Genomic DNA, 17,881 nt, shown 5'->3' on the forward strand with positions numbered 1-17,881 from the left:
GACCCCCCCTCTGTTAGTCAGCTCCTCTCTCAGCGAGTCCAGAGAGAGTCTAACTGTGCCCGGGGGATGAAGCATCAGTGCAGCGGGCGACAAAGGAGCTCCATCTAGGAACGCTGCCAGGACCAGAGTTAGACAAAGATACAGGTTTTTGGCTCTGTGTGGACTCTCTCAGCGGCATGAAGTCATGAAGCTCTCAGTCCAGCTCGGCATTTTCCCGCAGCGCTCTAGTTCCCACAGCAACCCAGGCACCCTGAGCAGGTAGATGTGTGTGTGTGTGTGTGTGCAGAAGTGTGTCAGTTAAACTTCAGTCCAGCTCGTTTTGAGGAAGCATTCATGGGTTTGTGACTTTACATCTTTCTTCCTGTGCATTTGTTTGTGTTTGAGAGTGTGTATACATGTGTGTGTGTCTGGGACTTTCCCCCTGTGGCTGTGTGTACGAGCTGAGACGGCTGTGGTCACTCTAAATCTATCAGCACCTCTCGGCTTGTCTGCTCCACGGATGCTTTCAACTCTGCTGCTGTTTGATTTATTCTGCGTGAAGACATGAGGAAGTCATGTTGTCTTAATGTGAGTGTGTGTGTGTGTGTGTTTCTGAGTGTGTCAGGTTGTTAACAGGCTGACTGTCTGAAGCTGGAAATATATCTGACTGTATCTGGCTTTGGATCTGGGATGGAGGAGTGGAGATCAGTGATTTTTGTTGCCTTTATTCTAAAACCTTCATCATGATGTTGTTGTTCTTTAACATGCTGCATTTGCTCATCTATAAATCTTTCTTTAAAGTCCAAGTGGTTGATAAAAACTTTTTTCATTTGACAGCCGTAATAAGGCAGATCTTTTTGCTAATTTTTGGAATGATCCTTTAAGAACTTTCCTCAAATTTTTAAAGTGCACAATCAATGTCAAGTAAATAAGTTGTCTGCAGTTTGATAATCGTCAGATGGTTTGGGTAATCAGTAACTTACTCTAAGTATCACAATATTAAAGTAATGTACTTGATTACTTTTAATTACTTTTGGATTACTTATGCAAACATGCACATAAAGACAAGAGAGTGTAAAAGATGTGTCATCTGCTCCAAGTTTTTTTTTCTTTTTTCAAGAGAAAAATCTACTTTTATACTATCAACAAATCAGGTGCCCATCAACTGAAATTTGATTCCGAATTATTCAAGTATTTTCTTATAAAACAGTATTGTTTACAAAGTTTACAGAAAATATGCTTTTTCAAAGATTGACAAACTTAAAATGTTAAATGTTGCATTTGCACTTGCTGCATATGTGTCTGCTGCATTGACGTATTTCCTGTTTAATCCTGCTTAAAATATACAGGATATACAGGACATACAAGATGAAACTGAAAACTATGTGTTGACAACTTCAGGTCTTTCTAACTTTGTAAACCAAACTGGAATTAAAGATGGGTACCAGATCAGATACTTTTCTAGGTACCGACTGAATTCGGTCTGTTGTACTAATTCAAGTAAAATCAAAAGATACCAGGTTAAGGTACCTAAACACATCCTTGTGACTGTGAGGGAGTAGAGGAGTAGGCAATTTTACTACTGGACACGAACACAGCATTGCAAGTTTATACATAAATCTCTGAATGACTATCCAAATACATGTATTACACTTCACATGCATGGGAAAACAGTACAGACAATTAAAATAGACATATCAATAAAAAAATAATGTAATATAATACGGTATGATAAATTAGACGAAATAGAGACAAAGTGGACGATGCTGATGACCGCGTAGCACTGTGTAACGGCGTATTCATTCGCACTCTGTGTCAAAAACTAGCTTACAAACAGAGCGGCGTAACTTTGAAACCTTCTCTATTTTCTTATGTACATATATTTATTGGTGTCATAAAGTTAAAACTAGACAAGCTAATTTCTTTCATTTTCATCCTTACATGTGAAAGTGATCTTATAAACCTCCAGGAAGGTCAGACAGCCAGCCATTGTTGCTTTTCGCTCTGAGACCTAAAACTCAGGACACTTAATTGTTTAAGTTAAAACATAAAGATATTATTGTTTCGCAGGTATTGTTCAATGATTTTCAATAAAATAAGATTGGAACATTGAAGGTATATGCTGTCAGTTATAAAAAATAAAAACCAGTATTCATCCAGAAAATTGTGATTGGTGAACCCCTAGTCAAAACGACGTAAGTCGAGGACCTCCTGTGTGGAGAAATAGATATGTTATATTGAAAAACTTTAAGATTTTATCATTAGAAAAATTAACATTTTTTAACCACATAAACACACAAAAGTCCCAAAACTTGGTACCATTGAGTACTGATACGATCGCCAGGTACCGTGTATTGGTACTGTAATATTTCAAATGTGAAAGGTACCCATCCCTAGCTGGAATAAAAAACATTATTTAAACACTAACAGAAATTTCATTTTAACTTTTAACTTCAGCCTGGGATAAGTGAGGTATTAAACTTTCACATTTAGCAATAATAATGGTATATTTTATATCAAGGCACCTTTTAAGACGCCCAAGGACGCTTTTCAAAGCGGAGTCCAAAAGAATTTCAACCAAAATTAAAAAGAAAAATGGATAAAATGTTAAAAAGAAATAGATTTAAAGGATAAGATGGATGAGGACGGTCAGTTTGAGTAGAATAGATGGTTTTGGGGTGGGATTTGAAAATAGTCAATGAGTCATTATCTCGGATGTCCGGTTGAAGGGAGTTCCAGAGACGGGGACCAGGGTGACTGAGGGCTCTGGGCCCAGTGGGCTGGGGGGATGTTGAGGCTGAGGGGAGATGAAGATTGGAGAGTGCAGCTGGGTTTATATATACCTTATACCTTCAAACTTACACAGAAGAGCATAGATCTGACCAGTAGATTGGCCCCTTGCTGCTGATACCTGATCAAACTTTACGAGTCTATGCTGGAACCAACACCTGGATTGGATCACTGCTTTTTATCTATCATTGTTTCACCAAACTCCATCATCTCAAGCATTTTATCTTTGGCTCTGAAGCATCTTAAAATGCATCGCTTCATTGGTGAACAATGATCAACAGCCTGATAAACACAGACAGGGACAGTTTGACTGACGCCTTCCTTTGTGAGCCAGGATGGAGACGTGTGATACAGATTTTATACTCAAGATGTTTGTGTTTTTGGTCTGGACTGAACTGATTTGAGGAGTTTTGTTCTGCTTTTCTGTGTGTGTGAGTGTGTGAGGATAAGTGTGTGTCCCACTGGTGCAGCCAACCCTGGCCATCACCATCGGCCACCCTCTGGTCCTCTTTCAGAGTGATGTTTGCCAACTGGCTGGGCTTCCTGTCCCCCTCAGCCTCCCAGAACACACACACACACTCTCACACACACACACACACATATTTACAAATATCCAGCATTATCTCCCGCTCTGTTTGCTCTGTTTGCTCTGTTCAGATGGGACTGTTTGAACAACTCGCAGACACACACACACACACACACACCAACACCAACACATCATGATGTCACCCCTCTGATGAGCCTTTGTTCATTTGATAGACAGACCCTTTCAGCCTGCGTGTGTGTGTGTGTGTGTGTGTGTGTGTGTGTGTGTGTGTGTGTGTGTGTGTGTGTGTGTGTGTGTGTGTGTGTGTGTGTGAGCAAGCTGGAGGCAGTGAGTTGAAGAATAAAGGAGATTCACCGGGCCGTCGGAGTTTCCGTTTAATGAAGTAGTGAATAGATTAAGTCATTTTTCTTTCCTTTTCACATCAATCCATTGATTCGTTAAAGAAAACCCATGATCGAGGACTTTATTCGCCTCGTAAAATGAGGTTTAAAGACATTTCCTCCAACGGATTTCATCCATATTCATAAAACTCACAGAGAATCACATTCACGCTCAATTTGCTAAAACAAAACTCTCACAGCCGCTCCAAAAAGCCTCTTTGTCCCCGCAGACTTCAGCTGACTAACACAGATCTTAAAACACATCTCGCTGCTGTGTCTTCAGGCGACGTGGACCGTCGACAGAGAGAATTTAGTGTTTGTCTCTTCAGAGAGGAACAAACGTGTTCCCAAAGAGCCTTTCAGCCTCACAACAGCCGAGCAGACGCCCCCTCATCCACTCCACTCCACTCTGGAAGATTTATTGTTTAAACAGTATTAAAGTGAGCCTTTCTCTGTCTCCTCCTGTGTGTGTGTGTGTGTGTGCAGCTGGGATGACAGCAGCTCCGTGAGCAGCGGCATCAGCGACAACATCGACACAGATGACATCAACACCAGCTCCTCCATCTCCTCCTACGCCAACACGCCGGCTGCTCAACGCAAAGGCCTCAACGCACAGGTGAGGGAAAGTTTCATCGCTGAAACTCTTAAATTTTCAGCCCTTTCCTTTTTTTTTTCTTCTTTATCTGAAAACTATCCAAACCCCTTAGGGATTTAAGATCCTGTTTTCCCTATTTAGGAGCTAACATGGTTGTTTCTGCGTATATTCTGTGATTTATGGTTCATGAATGGTTGTTTCAGCGCTGCAGTACATCACAGTCGGCCGTCAGTTCCCAGGCAACCTCATGAACAACTTGTAGTTCCCATAATCACTCAAACGCAGAGCTGTACAAGTATGTAGGGTAAATTTATAATGCCTACTGGTGGGAAACTGTCTATAGGAGATAAATGTGGTTGCTGAAATTGCTGACACCAAAATGCAGCAATTCATACAAGTCTGTTATCATATGTAACAACTAATCTCTTAAAGGCTTTTTGTTATTCTACTTACTTTGGAAGTTGAGATCTAAGATCTGGGAGCAGACCTCACAGCTGTGTCGACTACGTTCCAGTTATGAGTTGAAAACAAAGTTGTAAAGTTGTAGAAGTAAGAGCGCCTGCTTGTGTTAGAAATGTTAGCTAATTTCAGGTGATAACACCACTTTATTTGATAGTTTGCGCATGAAAGCAACATAAAATCAGTTACAAAAAGTGTTGTTGATGATGGCTCTAGGCAGAATGTCAAGAAGAGGATCGAACTTGACATAAATGATCCTGAGTAATGTCAATGCGGCTTTTTTAATTACACAAAACATGACTGAAACCATAAGTCCACGTAGCCTACGTACCTACGGAGAGACCTACACATGAAGCCGATATGCACTACCATCCAAAATGTAACTAAGTGCAGAAGCAATGCATAACGCAAACCTAAAATTGGCATACCATCACGAAACATTTCATCTTCTCCTAAGTCTGAAAATTGTTCCTCCGTGGAATAGCTTATAGATGGTAATACAGCAACATGTATCACCTTCAATTTAACATAACACAGGCCCCGACACGACAATGTTTCATCAATACCTTCCATTTTATCCTAAAACTGTTGTCTTGTAAACGGCCTCACAGACAGCACTCACAGACTATCCCAGACTATCCATCAACACAGGCAGATAAACCAGGCTTACATCACCATAAATGTTATCAAAAGTACTCAAATCAAACTCTTTTAACAGTTATTCTCTGGAGCAGCCATCTTGGATTTTGGAATCATGGTTACTAAAGTTCCGCCTACTCTCTGAGATCCAAACTTTAACAGCAGACTCAATCGGTGTCTTGCAAATTCTACCAGAGAGCATTAGGGCCACAGAAAAAAAAAGCTCAATTTTTTTATTTTTTATTTTTTTTTCTAGAAAAAAAAAATAATTATTCTGATTTTAAAGTCAGACTTTTGCCCATTTTTTCAGAATCACAAGGCATAATTTATTATCCTAGATGTTGAAAAAATAATTTTCAAAGTACAAAAGTTCAAAATGTGGGATGTAATGTGTAAGAGGATAATGCATTGCAAATTATAGTTATGCAGGAATCCTCACAGACATGTATAGAAAAGTTATGTGAGGCAAACAGAATTTGAACATTACAGCACTTTGCCACAAGTTTTACGAGCTTTGAATGCTGGATGGTAACATTTTCTGCGCTGAGGAAGAAGTGAAAGTGAAATGAGGGTTTCTCTTCAACATGAATCAGGGCTGTGTTTCACAAGAATCAAGTATAGTCTAACACAGCCGGGTGATGAATAAGACAGCCATGAAATAAAGAACAAAAGCATAAACAGAACCTGAATTAAATCAAAATAATGGAAAAAATACAGTATGTCACCATTGAAACATTCATATCTGTGCCCAAAATGACTAAAAATGTAACCCACCATGATAGAAAACTGACAACATAATTTCCACCCTTAGGCAGCATGACTCACAAAACTCCTGTGAATTAATAAATGTTTTAAAAAAGGATAAAAAGCAGCTGTACATTTAAAGTAACAGAGAGATGTTTGGGAGAAATGTGAACCTGGTTAAAGTGGTGAACTCACTGAGCCATGCTGTTCGCCTTGGCCTCATTTCCCTAAACCCGGTTGTGTCCCAGCATTCCTCTCCCCGCTGAGAAGAATGTGAGTGTGGGTCTGAGGGGCACAGCTGTGAGCTCACAAAGCTAAAGCTGATGTTGACTCTGGCTCCGAAACCATTAAACACTGATTAAAAGCCACCACGGTTCAGCGGAGTGATCGGTGAGAGCATGATACTGTCGGCTGACTCACGTGTGTGTCACGCATGTGGACGTGGAGCCGGTGGTCATGTGAAGGTGAAGGTGCTGAGGATAAAACAAAGGAGTCTTTCTCCCCCTGACACAGAGCAGGTTAATTCAGTCTGCATCATCTGTCTCTGATAATAACACACACTGACTGGGCTGTGTCTTCATCAGGTTTCTCTGAAGGTCTGTGAACAGAGCCGCTGACTGCGTTTGTGTAGTCGTGCCATGGCAACAGCCGAGTCGACATAAAAGCAGCCATTATCACTCAAATAGCTGTAATTGACTGTTAGAAAATAGAGGCTGTGGTTAAGTCGCTGAGTTATACTTTTATCCCTGTAAAGCTCAGGGTGATCAGAGTCTGCACACTTTTTATTGAACACAGTCATCACAGTCATGGACTGACGTAGACGTCTGATCTGTTGGAGCTGAATTAAATAAAACTAATCAAGTCCCAGATTTAACCTCATAAAGTCACAGATTAACTGCAGCTTCAGTTTGAGTAGATTTTACTTTTTTGGCCTCTTCTCTTGGTTTAAACTGCAAAGTTAGCACTTGCTTTCATTGGTGTGTACATCTTGGTGGATTGTTGGTTGTTTTTATTATTGAGATCTTTTGTCCCGTTGTACAGATGTCATAACGTTGGGACATGTTGTATCCTGTCTTATATTTTCCTATAGTTTTATTTTTTGGGGTTTGGTCCTTTTGTGTTGTATCTCTTCACATGTATCGCGGAAACTTTCATATAAAGTTTCTTTTGATTATTTATCATAATAGTTGTGTCGTTTGATGACTGTTTCATATCTTATTGTAACAAGCTGCATCTTATCGTATTGTATCACATCATGTCGCATCACGTTGTCATGTTCTTGTTGTATCTCTTTATGAAGCATTGTGTCTAGTCATTTCTTTACGTGTCTTGTCGTGTTCTTGTCTTTTGTATATCATAACATGGCGCTTGGCATTGTATGATATTGTCCTGTAGCTGCATTGTGGCGTTGTCGGTAGTATTGTGCTGAATCACTAGTCTTGTGTCGTATCGTGTCCGCTGTATCCTATTGTGTCCCGTTGTGTCCTGTGTTGTAACATGTACATCGTGTCATGTACATCGTGTCAAGTCCAACTGTCATGATATTGTGTCATGATGTATCTGTTGTTTTGTGTCTAGGGATGGGTACCGAATTTGGTATATTTGCAGGTACCGACTGAATTCTGTCAAAAGCCGCGTTTCCATCAATGCAGACCAGTTCGGTTCGTCTCGGTACGGCGCGCATTTTGTGGCGTTTCCACTGACTTACCGCGGGACAGATCCCCAAATAACCGAGACGAGCCGTCCCACTTTTTGGGACCCTTTCGTATGGGTGCCAGACTGAACCGATCGGCTCTTGGAAGGTGGAGCTACAACACTGCAGACCGTTGATTGGTCAAAAGAATTGTCAATTACACCAGCTACATTTCTCCTGGCGGCACACAGACTTCTCTGAAACAAAGCTTGATTGTTCTTTGTATCAAAGAGCTACATGCCAACCACAGAGGGGACGAAATGCTGCCTTCCTTCTATGCTCTTTATTTACTGTGTCAAGTTTTTCTTCTTTGTTGGATTTATTAGCAGGGTAGACTGTGTCCCTCTATTACAGCATCACGCTATTGTTTAACAGCTGCGGCTTTCACTGCCTACCATGAGAGGGCACAGTTTGCTGTGGAAACACAAACGGGATCAGGCTTAACTGTACCAAACCGTACTGAACCGAACCAGGCGTTGTGTGTTGTGTTGTTTTATATCTTTTCATGATGCATTATGTGGTTTTATTCTAAGGCATAGAATCGTATCATGCTGTAATTTTTTGGTTTTGTGTGGCTTAAATTTTCATATCATATGTTGTGTGGCTTGGATTGTGTTATGATCTAATGTGACACTTTGTGTGGAGTCCTATCACATCAAAGCGAGCTGAGTTTTGTATAGAGTCATAACATATTGTGTCATATCTTATCATAAAATGCGATATTGAATTCATAAATGTTCCATTGAATTTTTGATTAAATTTCTTCTTAAAAGTCTACTTTTTTAAAACCTCTAATCAGACAATTAAAATCTGCAATAAATTAAGATATTATAGAAAAATCATGACGAGCCTTCAATGCACATTGTTTTCCAGACATTTAATAAAAAACTAAAGAAGTTGATTGTTTAATCATTCAGTAATTTTCAGATTGGCTGGAAAAAATAAGCATAAAAAAACATCAGTTGCATCTCGAGGTTTAGCTTCTTTGATTTCAGTTTTCATTCTCTTTAGAGTTACAATTTGGAAACCACAAAGACTTTCATGGGTCGAACCTTTAGTCCGCTCATTATGACTTGTTTTATGACTAAGAGCTCGCTCTGACTGATGAAGGATCCACTTTAAGTTGAGGTTTCTCTTTTAAAAGATTATTAAGTAGTCACAAAGCCTCTCTTGTTTCCACTAAGTGGTTGAAGTCTTCCTGCTCTGATGTTGGTCGAACACTTTCCTCCGTGCTGCTCAGGTGACGGTGGTCTGGATGTGAGCAGGATCACACAGCGTGCTGGCTGTGGTCATAAAACGCAGCTTTTAGAAGGCACTTGGCAGCGTCTCATAAAAAGACGCCGTCTTCAGCAGTAATAAACCTGACCCGCTGTGTGTGTGTGTGTGTGTGTGTGTGTGTTCCCAGCCTGTGACGGATGCAGAGAAGCACTCGGCCTCCACAGCGGTGCACCAGGCCTGGTCAGGAGACGAGGTAAAGAGGCCAGACGGAGGGTCAGACAGCGGGGTCAGGATGGAGCCAGGCTCCAAGTGGGGCCGTCGGAACCCCTCAGACATCTCTGACGAGTCCGACAAGGGCGGCTCGGGGAGGAAGACCCCCTCTGTGTCCCACACGGGCTCGTGGAGGAGGGGAATGAGCACTCAGGTGGGGGTGACTTCACCTCGAACTAAAAGCTCCAGTAGCACAGGATCCTCAGGGTCTGTTGGCCTCAAGACCCACAGTTCAGGTAAGATATGTCGACTACAACCAGTAAATCAACAGTTACAAGAGATTAAAGACAAAAGTTTTTAATTACATTGTATTTTTTGGAACATTTAATGGAAAAACTCAAAGTTTTGGTGAAAATTGGAAGTTCAAAAATAGAAAGTTTCTGTAAATCCTGACTCCAAGTCTCTGTCAGTGATTCTCTCACACCTTTGTCTCCTTCCACAGGTAAGACTGATGACGTCAAGGTGTCAGAAAAAGGACGTCTCTCCCCTCGTTCCAACGGCATCCACCGCTCGCCGTCAGACGCCGGGCGCAGCAGCGGAGACGAGGCAAAGAAACAGTCCATCTCCTCCAGCCGCACGTCGAACACACACACCCTCACACACACCGTCTCAGACCCTCACTCGCAGACACACACGCTCGCCTCACGCGCCCCAACCAGCACCTTTGGCTTCAAGAAGCAAGGCCATGGGATGGTTACCATGGTGACTGCCAGCGGTGCCACCATCACCAGCGGCTCAGCCACCCTGGGGAAGATGCCCAAATCTGGGGCTCGTCCTCTGGCTGGAGGATTGAAGTCAGGAGGACAGGACCACCAGGGTCACCATGACGACGGCTTCCTCCCGATGAGCGCTCGCTCCACGCTGCAGTACCGCAGCCTGCCCAGACCCAGCCGCTCAGGAGCGGCCGCGCGTAACGGAAACAGGTCCTCCACCAGCAGCATCGAGGCTGCTGTCCTCTCCGTCACGTCACACGGGAAGAACTCTCTCAGCATCACGAAGGTCAACGGCTCAGGAGCCGTGTCGGCCAATCAGACGGATCGGGAGAAAGGCGTCTCTGAGATCGATAACCTGAGGAGCGGCGTGGTGATGCAGAGCGGAGGAGCTGCGACCGTTCCTCTGACCGGGAGGCAGCAGGTTTCTTCACCGACACTGCGCAGGTAAACACACACTCCAACACGCTTACACGGCAGTTCTCCATCGCCAGGCGTCCAGCAGACGCACAGACGGAAAACGAATGAGTAACACCGAGCGCTGCCCTCTTGTACAGGCTTGATTTTACCCACACACTGCACACACACATTAAAGAGAAGGTAATCATGCAGTGCTGGTAAAGGATAAACAGTGGTGAGTAAGGATCACACGTGTGGGCTTGTTATCCACACACACACACACACAGGCTCAGCGAGGTTAAATCAGGCCATTGTGCGAGGCAGGCCTTGAGCTCAGCTGATCAGCTGCCAAGCCTCAGCCTTGGCGGTGCAGGGGGGGTAAGAAGGGGAGGGGGGGTAACGGGAGCTGAGTCTTACCTCAGCGCTCTGCCCTCATTAATGTGAGGGAGTGATAACTCCTCAAAGACGCTGTGTGCTGCCATTATCGCCCACCGCGGCTCCAGTCATCACGGCTCGACCTGCCATTTAACTCTAACCCGGGATTAGCAGAGACGCAGGAGAGAGTTCTGTGTGTGAGTGTGTGTGAGTGTGTGTGAGTGGAATCAGTCTGAGCTCTGTCCCTACCTTTCTTTTTTGTCCTCTTTCTGAGAGAATAAAAAACTGGTGTTTTTGTCCTGAGAGAGGCGCAACATCTAAAAGAGCAAAGTCACACTGCAAAAAAACTGAAATCTTATCAAGTGCTTTTTTCTTATTTTAAGTAAAAAATGTCTTTTAATACTCGATATGAGCCACATTCAACTTATCAGTCAAGAAAAATGTCTTGTAACTTGTAACAAGCAATTCAGACGTCATTTTGTCTTTAAATAACTTGAAATAAAACATGTTTCTAAACTGGTCAGGTGAATGCGACTCATATTGAGTCTAAAAAGACATTTTTCGCTGAAAAAATAAGACAAAAACACTTGATAAGATTTCAGTTTTTTTGCAGTGCAGTCAGTCTGCTTCACTTAGACACACTTTAATGCAGAAATTCTGAATAATCATGAAATTTCTCCTTAGATTTGCTGTTAATATGCATATTACCTGGAGGAAGTGTTCTAATGATGCTGCTAAACCCCTTGTCTTTTGTTTTTAAACCAACATCAGATTAATATGGTGGCGTATTGCTTCACTTGAAAAAAAATTCTCCTGTTTTTACAACAAAAGGAAATTTATTTATTTCTTTATTTTTCTGTTTTTATAAGATGCTATGTCCTAAAAAAAAAATGGATTTTCCCATGATGCTCAGCTGAATGATTCTGGTGCATGTTTTGCTAATGCTAATTAGAGGTAAGGGGTCGATACTATGGGCCGCTGTTTGTAAAGTAGTGCATGCTTAAAAAAACAGCAACATTTTGTCATATTTTGCTTCAAACCATGTGCAAAAAAACAGGTGGGATTTTTTTCTAGTGACCTTTTATGATATTTAGAGCAATATTTGTCATCTTAGAAATATCTTAAATAGTTAAATGTAAATATTAAACGTCACAAGTAAATGCTATATATAAATATAAATGCTAAATATCAATATAAACATAAATGTTCAATATAAATGTTAAATATAAATATAAATTTTAGATATAAATCTAAATCTAAATGTTTAATCTAAATCTCTCAGATGCAACTATTTTACTATTTAGCTAATATGCAAATTGAATCTCCCGGTAACAGGAAGTACCAAAATAAAAGCTCATGGAACTACCATTGTGGTGTTCAACCATGGACTGTAAAAAAAAACGGACGTCCACTTGCTCGGCTCGAAGTGAGGTCGAAGTCTCCACAAAAGCTGCTCCCCCTGGTGGCTGGCTGCAGTATAGGTCAAAAAATCCATCAATCCAGCCATTCCAGATGGGCTGTGGTCAAACTTTAAAAAATTAATACACCTGGTAGAAATGTTTTTCATGCCCGATTGTTGTGGTGATTTGAAGATATTGTTTGGCTGTCTTGTATGCAAGTCCTCTTTTTTCTAAAAATTTTCATGATTGACAGATGATTGACAGCTGCCGTTCTCGTGTATTTTTTGGGGGGATTGTAAAATATGTCGGGAGGTAGAGTCAGTTTTTTAGCCCCATACGATACAGGTAATGTAGGCTTTTAAAGTGTTTTAGTTAACAGTAACATGTTTCATGTTTCTTCATCGAGACGACCATTAAAGATTTTCAGGAATCCCTTTATTTTTCAAATTCAAAATTAAATTAAAAATCCTGATTTTAGGAGATAGTTCTGTCGTAAAACTGGCGTTTTTTATTTTAGGGTGAATTCAATACGCCACCATAGGTATAAATTACATTCATTCGAAAAACAGTAAGAGCCTTGAGTAACTCTATGCAATAGTTTCGTATAAAGCACAAATTATGTCCAGCATGTGTTATAAAACGCTTTATATTTCGTCTAATCATGCATCTTTACTCTCTACATCCTGGTGTTTCTTCAAGCGTAATGCTTCCTGTATTAATCCATCATGTGCCTTGTTACAACAACAAATCCTTCCCGTATGGATCAAAAGCATTTTATCCCTGCCCTCTTCCTGACTCCTGCAGCCCCGCTCCTGACCCGTCCTCCTGTTAATGATTTTCCACAGGTTGTTTGGTGGGAAACCCAGCAAACAAGCTCCGGTCACCACAGCGGAAAACATGAAGAACTCCACTGTTATCTCCAACCCCCACGCCACCATGAACCATGTGACCACCGGGCCCAAGTCTCCTGACGGAGGGCAGGGAGGAGGGGACGGCGAGATCAGCAGCCCCCTGTTTGGAGGCCGAGTGCAGGGATCGGGGATGGGGACGCTGGGCAGCGAGCAGGTGAGCAGAAACTTTCAGGAACAGATCCTGTCGCTCATCTTCCTCTGTCTGAAGCTAAGATTTAATAATCAGCCGAGAGCTTTTGGAGGATCAGCTATTGATCAAATATAACTTTTTCTTTTGAGTGTTTTGAGTCCCTGAATCACTCCAGCGTTGTTTCTTAAATCTGTGTCATGGGGTCAGCCGCTCCTCCATTGGTTCCACGGCTTTTCTTAGCATTACACTCTCTCTGACCTTCCTCGAACCATAACTTAGAGGAAAGCTCTTTGTTTGGTTGCATGTGAGTTTTTTCCACCCATGCTCCAGTGATGTAAACTGACAGTGTGTCTCTAATCTGTAAAGTCACTCAAAAATCAACTGAAGTGGTTAATTTCCTCCATCCTAAGTTTTGTTTTTTGTTTAATGTATGCAAATATTTTCCATTTCTGAGCTCCAAGAAGACATTTGGTGAATTTTGTGCAGCATGTAGTTGCGTAAGAGTTTGACTTATACCAAAGGAGGTTGAACCAAATCTTATACAGAGAGAAGCACAGTAACTAATAAATTTTCAAAAATAGCATCTTAGTTTTAAATTTGAAGAAATACCATCATGTGTTTACAATCTGTCTTAAAAGTAGGGGTGTGACACGATGTGAGATACTTAGCCCATGAGGAAGATAATATCACAATACTAGGATGATTTATTTAATGTAAAAAAAAAATCAAAAAGAAAACTTTATGACTCCACCTGTGACAGCTACACTTGTATTTGTTCTAGCATCAGGGAACTACCGCCCAGTCTTTTTCAGTCTGCCTCCATTCTTCTGTGGACTTTAGTAAAACGTCTGCCAAAAAGCCCGTTTTAAATCCCATGAATCATGCTTCTAATATCACATGTGAGATAAAAGTATCTCCCCTTGTTTTCAGAAAAACAAACAGTAACTATCACAGTTTTGTTATCATATCAACTCTTGCCTGAATTCCAATAAACTGCTATTCACCTTCCCCTCATTAATGTCATTTGTGCTATCTATTGGAGTTAGAAGCAGTGATGTAAAAGTCAAATTAGCAGGGAAAGCTACTTAGAGCGCCTTATTTATTTAATCGAAATGTCAATACTTGAAAAGATTTTGTAGATACCAGTGCCCTCATCGGTTCTGCTTATTGATCAGAGTCTCCATCGACTCACTTATCAATTCTTCCTGTGAATTTTCTGTGCACAGAGAGTAGCTTCACAGGTTTTTAACATTTAATTGAGTTTGAATAAGTATGTAATTGGTCACTGGATCTGGATATAATTGGACAAAATAAACAGAAACAATAAAAACATCCTACGTCAGGTGACTTTAATACAGAAGAGGATGAGGACCACTGAGAAAAAAAAAGATCAGATTTCTTTTTCTATTTCTTTTTTGAGAAAAAATCAGATTTCTATCTTTTATCTCAGAAAAAATAGTAACAAATATTTATTTTATTTTATTTTTATTTTTTTTCCAGTGGCCCTAATTCTCTTCCGTAACTCTCATGTAGCTTCTTTCCCCTTGTTATTATCACAAAGCCACTTAACTCAATCACTGGGTGTGCTGTACATCCAGGCAGAGGAGGGGGTCGAGGCCGACACAGACACTGACACACATGCAAAGAGGCCCAGAAGTTACAATTAAGGAGAATTAGTCCTGTAAAAGTTGACATTTTATTTTTCGGTAAAATCCTACAGACCCTACCTTTAACTTTACACACTTGAAGACACGTTGATATATGCAATCCAGACATCAACAGGTGAATAAGATGGAGACTGGCTCTTTCCTCTCGGGTCACCTGCTGCATCTGTTTTTTTTAACTGATCATCTTTTAGCTTTAATGTGATTCTTTGACACCTGATTCTCATGATGAATTGAAAAAGGATTTATCCTTTATCATAGTTTCAACCACAGAAAACATTCTGTTTAAAGGCATTTTTTAATGTACAAACTGCATCTAATTATGAAACTGGCTGCATGATTCATCCATAATGACGGCCCAGGTGTTTTTGTAGCAACAGCAGGATCTCTCATCATGTAACTTGAGAGCTGACATCCTTTTCCTCTTTGCTCTTCAGTTTGCCGTAAAGATTTGAACAATGATTCACCTTTAATCTTGGAGATGACTCAGTGTGTTTATGTTTAGGATGTGGGAAGGTGTTTGTTTGTGATGACGTGTCTTTGGGATGATGATGTTCACACATGACTAATGCCATTGAACGGCAAACATGCGTGTGTACCCATGTGTACAGAGCGGGTACATGTTCGGCTGGCTGTAGGCTACAGATTGCAGCAGAGCAGAGAAATGAGAGCGTGCTCAGACACCAACCCTCTGGAGTCGTCAGACTGAGTCAGACTGATTCTTAATCACGAAGTGACGAACGGGGAATTGTTTTTGAGCTGCAGCCATGTTTTGATCGACAGCGAGAACGGGTTCAAAAGTTTAAGTAGTCAGTTAGCTCAAAGCATGTCGAGACTGCGACTGCTGGCTTAAGATTTTAGGCTTATTTACCTTTAACAGAGAGCAGACAGGAGAGAAAGGAGACGTCAGACAGCTGAGAAGAGTTACACCAGGAGCAAAAGTAAAAAAAATACTTTTTGTTAATCATTATGTATTTTATTTTATTTTTTTTAATTAAATAAACAAAACAAAACAAAAAAAATACTCATTTTAATAAAACACACAAGCAGCAAATTTTTCTTTTTTCTTTTTTTTATTCTTTTATTTTTTATATATTTTTGTAATTTAATAAATAAAATAAAATAAAATAAATAAATAAAATAAATGATAAAAAAGATAAAAATAAAAGTAAAAAATAATATATTACTCATTTAAATAAAACACACAAGCAGCAAATTTTTCTTTCAATTTTTTTTCTTATTTTATTTTTTATGTATTTTTGTAATTTCAAAAAAATAAATAAAATAAAATAAAATAATAAATATTTTTTTTATAAAAACAAAAAAATAATATATATTACTCATTCAAATAAAACACACAAACTGCAAATTTTTATTTTTTTTCCTTTTTTTCATGTATTTTTGTAGTTTAAAAGATAAATAAGTAAAATAAAATAAATGAATAAAATAAATAATAAAAATAAAAAATAATAATATATTACTCATTTAAATAAAACACAGAAGCAGCAAATTTTTCTTTCTTCTTTTTTTTCTTCTTTTATTTTTTATATATTTTATGTAATTAAAAAAAATAAATGAATAAAATAAAAGAAATAATAAATAAATAAATAAATAAATAAACTAAAAAAAATAATACTTATTTAGATAAAACCCACAAGCAGTATTTTTTTCTTTCTTTATCTGACTGAGCTTGTAATGATTATTCTCCTCCTTTCCAGGCCTCCAGCCCTGGCTCGGTCTACTCCTCCACCGGCCCCTCCAACAGCCTGACGTGGGGCACCACCTTCAGCAGCTCCTCCGCCCAGAGCAGGGAGAGCACACTGGGTGGGCACGGCGGGGCGGGCAGCATGGGATTCGCCTCCGTCAGCAGCATGCACACCAGCAGCGAGTCCATCGACATGAGCCTGGGCAGCGCCGGGCACGGGACCCACAGGGAGGACACGCTGTCCGCTCTGGGCCGCACGGGCAGCGTTAAGACGGGCATGTCTGAGAGGTGAGGATGCAGAGCTGAGCTGAGAGTCTTATCCAGAGACGTAGAAACGGATTGATCTGCGTTTGACGTCAGGAAATACACTCAAACAACTTGTACCGAGGTGTCGCCTCTTGTTTGCCGCCCTTGTCCTCCTTCCAGCAGAGAGAAAAAACGATCCCCTGGTGTCTCAAAGCCCACTCTGCAGTAATTGTGGTCATTGTAGCAGATTCCTTGCTGACAGGTTGACTGTGTAATGTGACAGGAATGTCTGAGAGGAAACATTATAGCGCTCAGAGTCTCAGCTTTGAGGCCATTACGTCACCTTCTTCACTTGTCTTTCTCAGCAGCTTTAACAGTGAAGTTCATCTGAAGATTTTACTCTCTAAAACTTTCTCTTTCTTTGTGTGTGTTGTGCGTTTTCCTCCCATCAGTCCCCTCTCCTCCCCCTCTGCTAGCCCTATATTCAGCCGAAACACGCTGCCTCGGAAGCAGGACAGGTAAATGCACCTGTGTGGGGTGTTAGGCTTCTGTGGAGGTTCCTGATGAGGCACCACCTGCTGCCACACACAGAGAGCAGCGCTGAGTTTATTTCACTCCTCTGTTTGTGTGGAGGTGGAGGAGGTGCGCTCCTCTGTGTGGCAGCTCGTGGTTATTTTTAGGACCTCCTGCTCCTGTATGAATGGGAATCTGTGAGACTTGTCTGTGTGGATGTTGGCAGCTTCAGTGTTTTTGTTTTGTAGCCAGCTGTGGTCTGACATGACTGTAAACACACTGCCATCTAGTGGCAGGATGTATAAATACACATTTACTCAATCTCACAAGCAGAGGATGTTTGTTATTGATGTTAACGCTGCAAAAATCTCTCCTGCTTCTGGAGAAAAACATTTATTTGATCAGGAAATAAAAAACAGGCTCTCATGATGAGAAGGATTACAACTTTTGAGGGCTGATTGTTTCTGAAGCCCTTTTCACTCAAACTCCTGACATTTTCGAGATCATATGAGGA

The 17,881-nt window shown here is 40.7% G+C and overlaps 1 protein-coding gene across 10 annotated transcripts in view; it reads left to right on the forward strand.

The window, feature by feature from the left end:
• Window positions 1-17,881, forward strand: part of nav2a (neuron navigator 2a) — a 178,210-nt gene that overhangs the window by 124,011 nt on the left and 36,318 nt on the right. For 8 of the 10 annotated variants that reach the window (XM_074665694.1, XM_074665696.1, XM_074665697.1 and 5 more), the window contains 6 exons: window positions 4,183-4,312; window positions 9,232-9,550; window positions 9,757-10,471; window positions 13,044-13,263; window positions 16,622-16,896; window positions 17,307-17,372. In XM_074665694.1, the coding sequence (XP_074521795.1) occupies window positions 4,183-4,312; window positions 9,232-9,550; window positions 9,757-10,471; window positions 13,044-13,263; window positions 16,622-16,896; window positions 17,307-17,372 (1,725 nt within the window). The remainder of the gene's footprint in view (window positions 1-4,182; window positions 4,313-9,231; window positions 9,551-9,756; window positions 10,472-13,043; window positions 13,264-16,621; window positions 16,897-17,306; window positions 17,373-17,881) is intronic. The other 2 variants (XM_074665700.1, XM_074665704.1) reach the window with 1 other exon arrangement.

Source organism: Halichoeres trimaculatus, unplaced genomic scaffold (genome assembly GCF_033239565.1).
Source record: "Halichoeres trimaculatus isolate MK-OKI-2021-1 unplaced genomic scaffold, fHalTri1.1 fHalTri1_scaffold_3, whole genome shotgun sequence".
Lineage (NCBI taxonomy): Eukaryota > Metazoa > Chordata > Actinopteri > Labriformes > Labridae > Halichoeres > Halichoeres trimaculatus.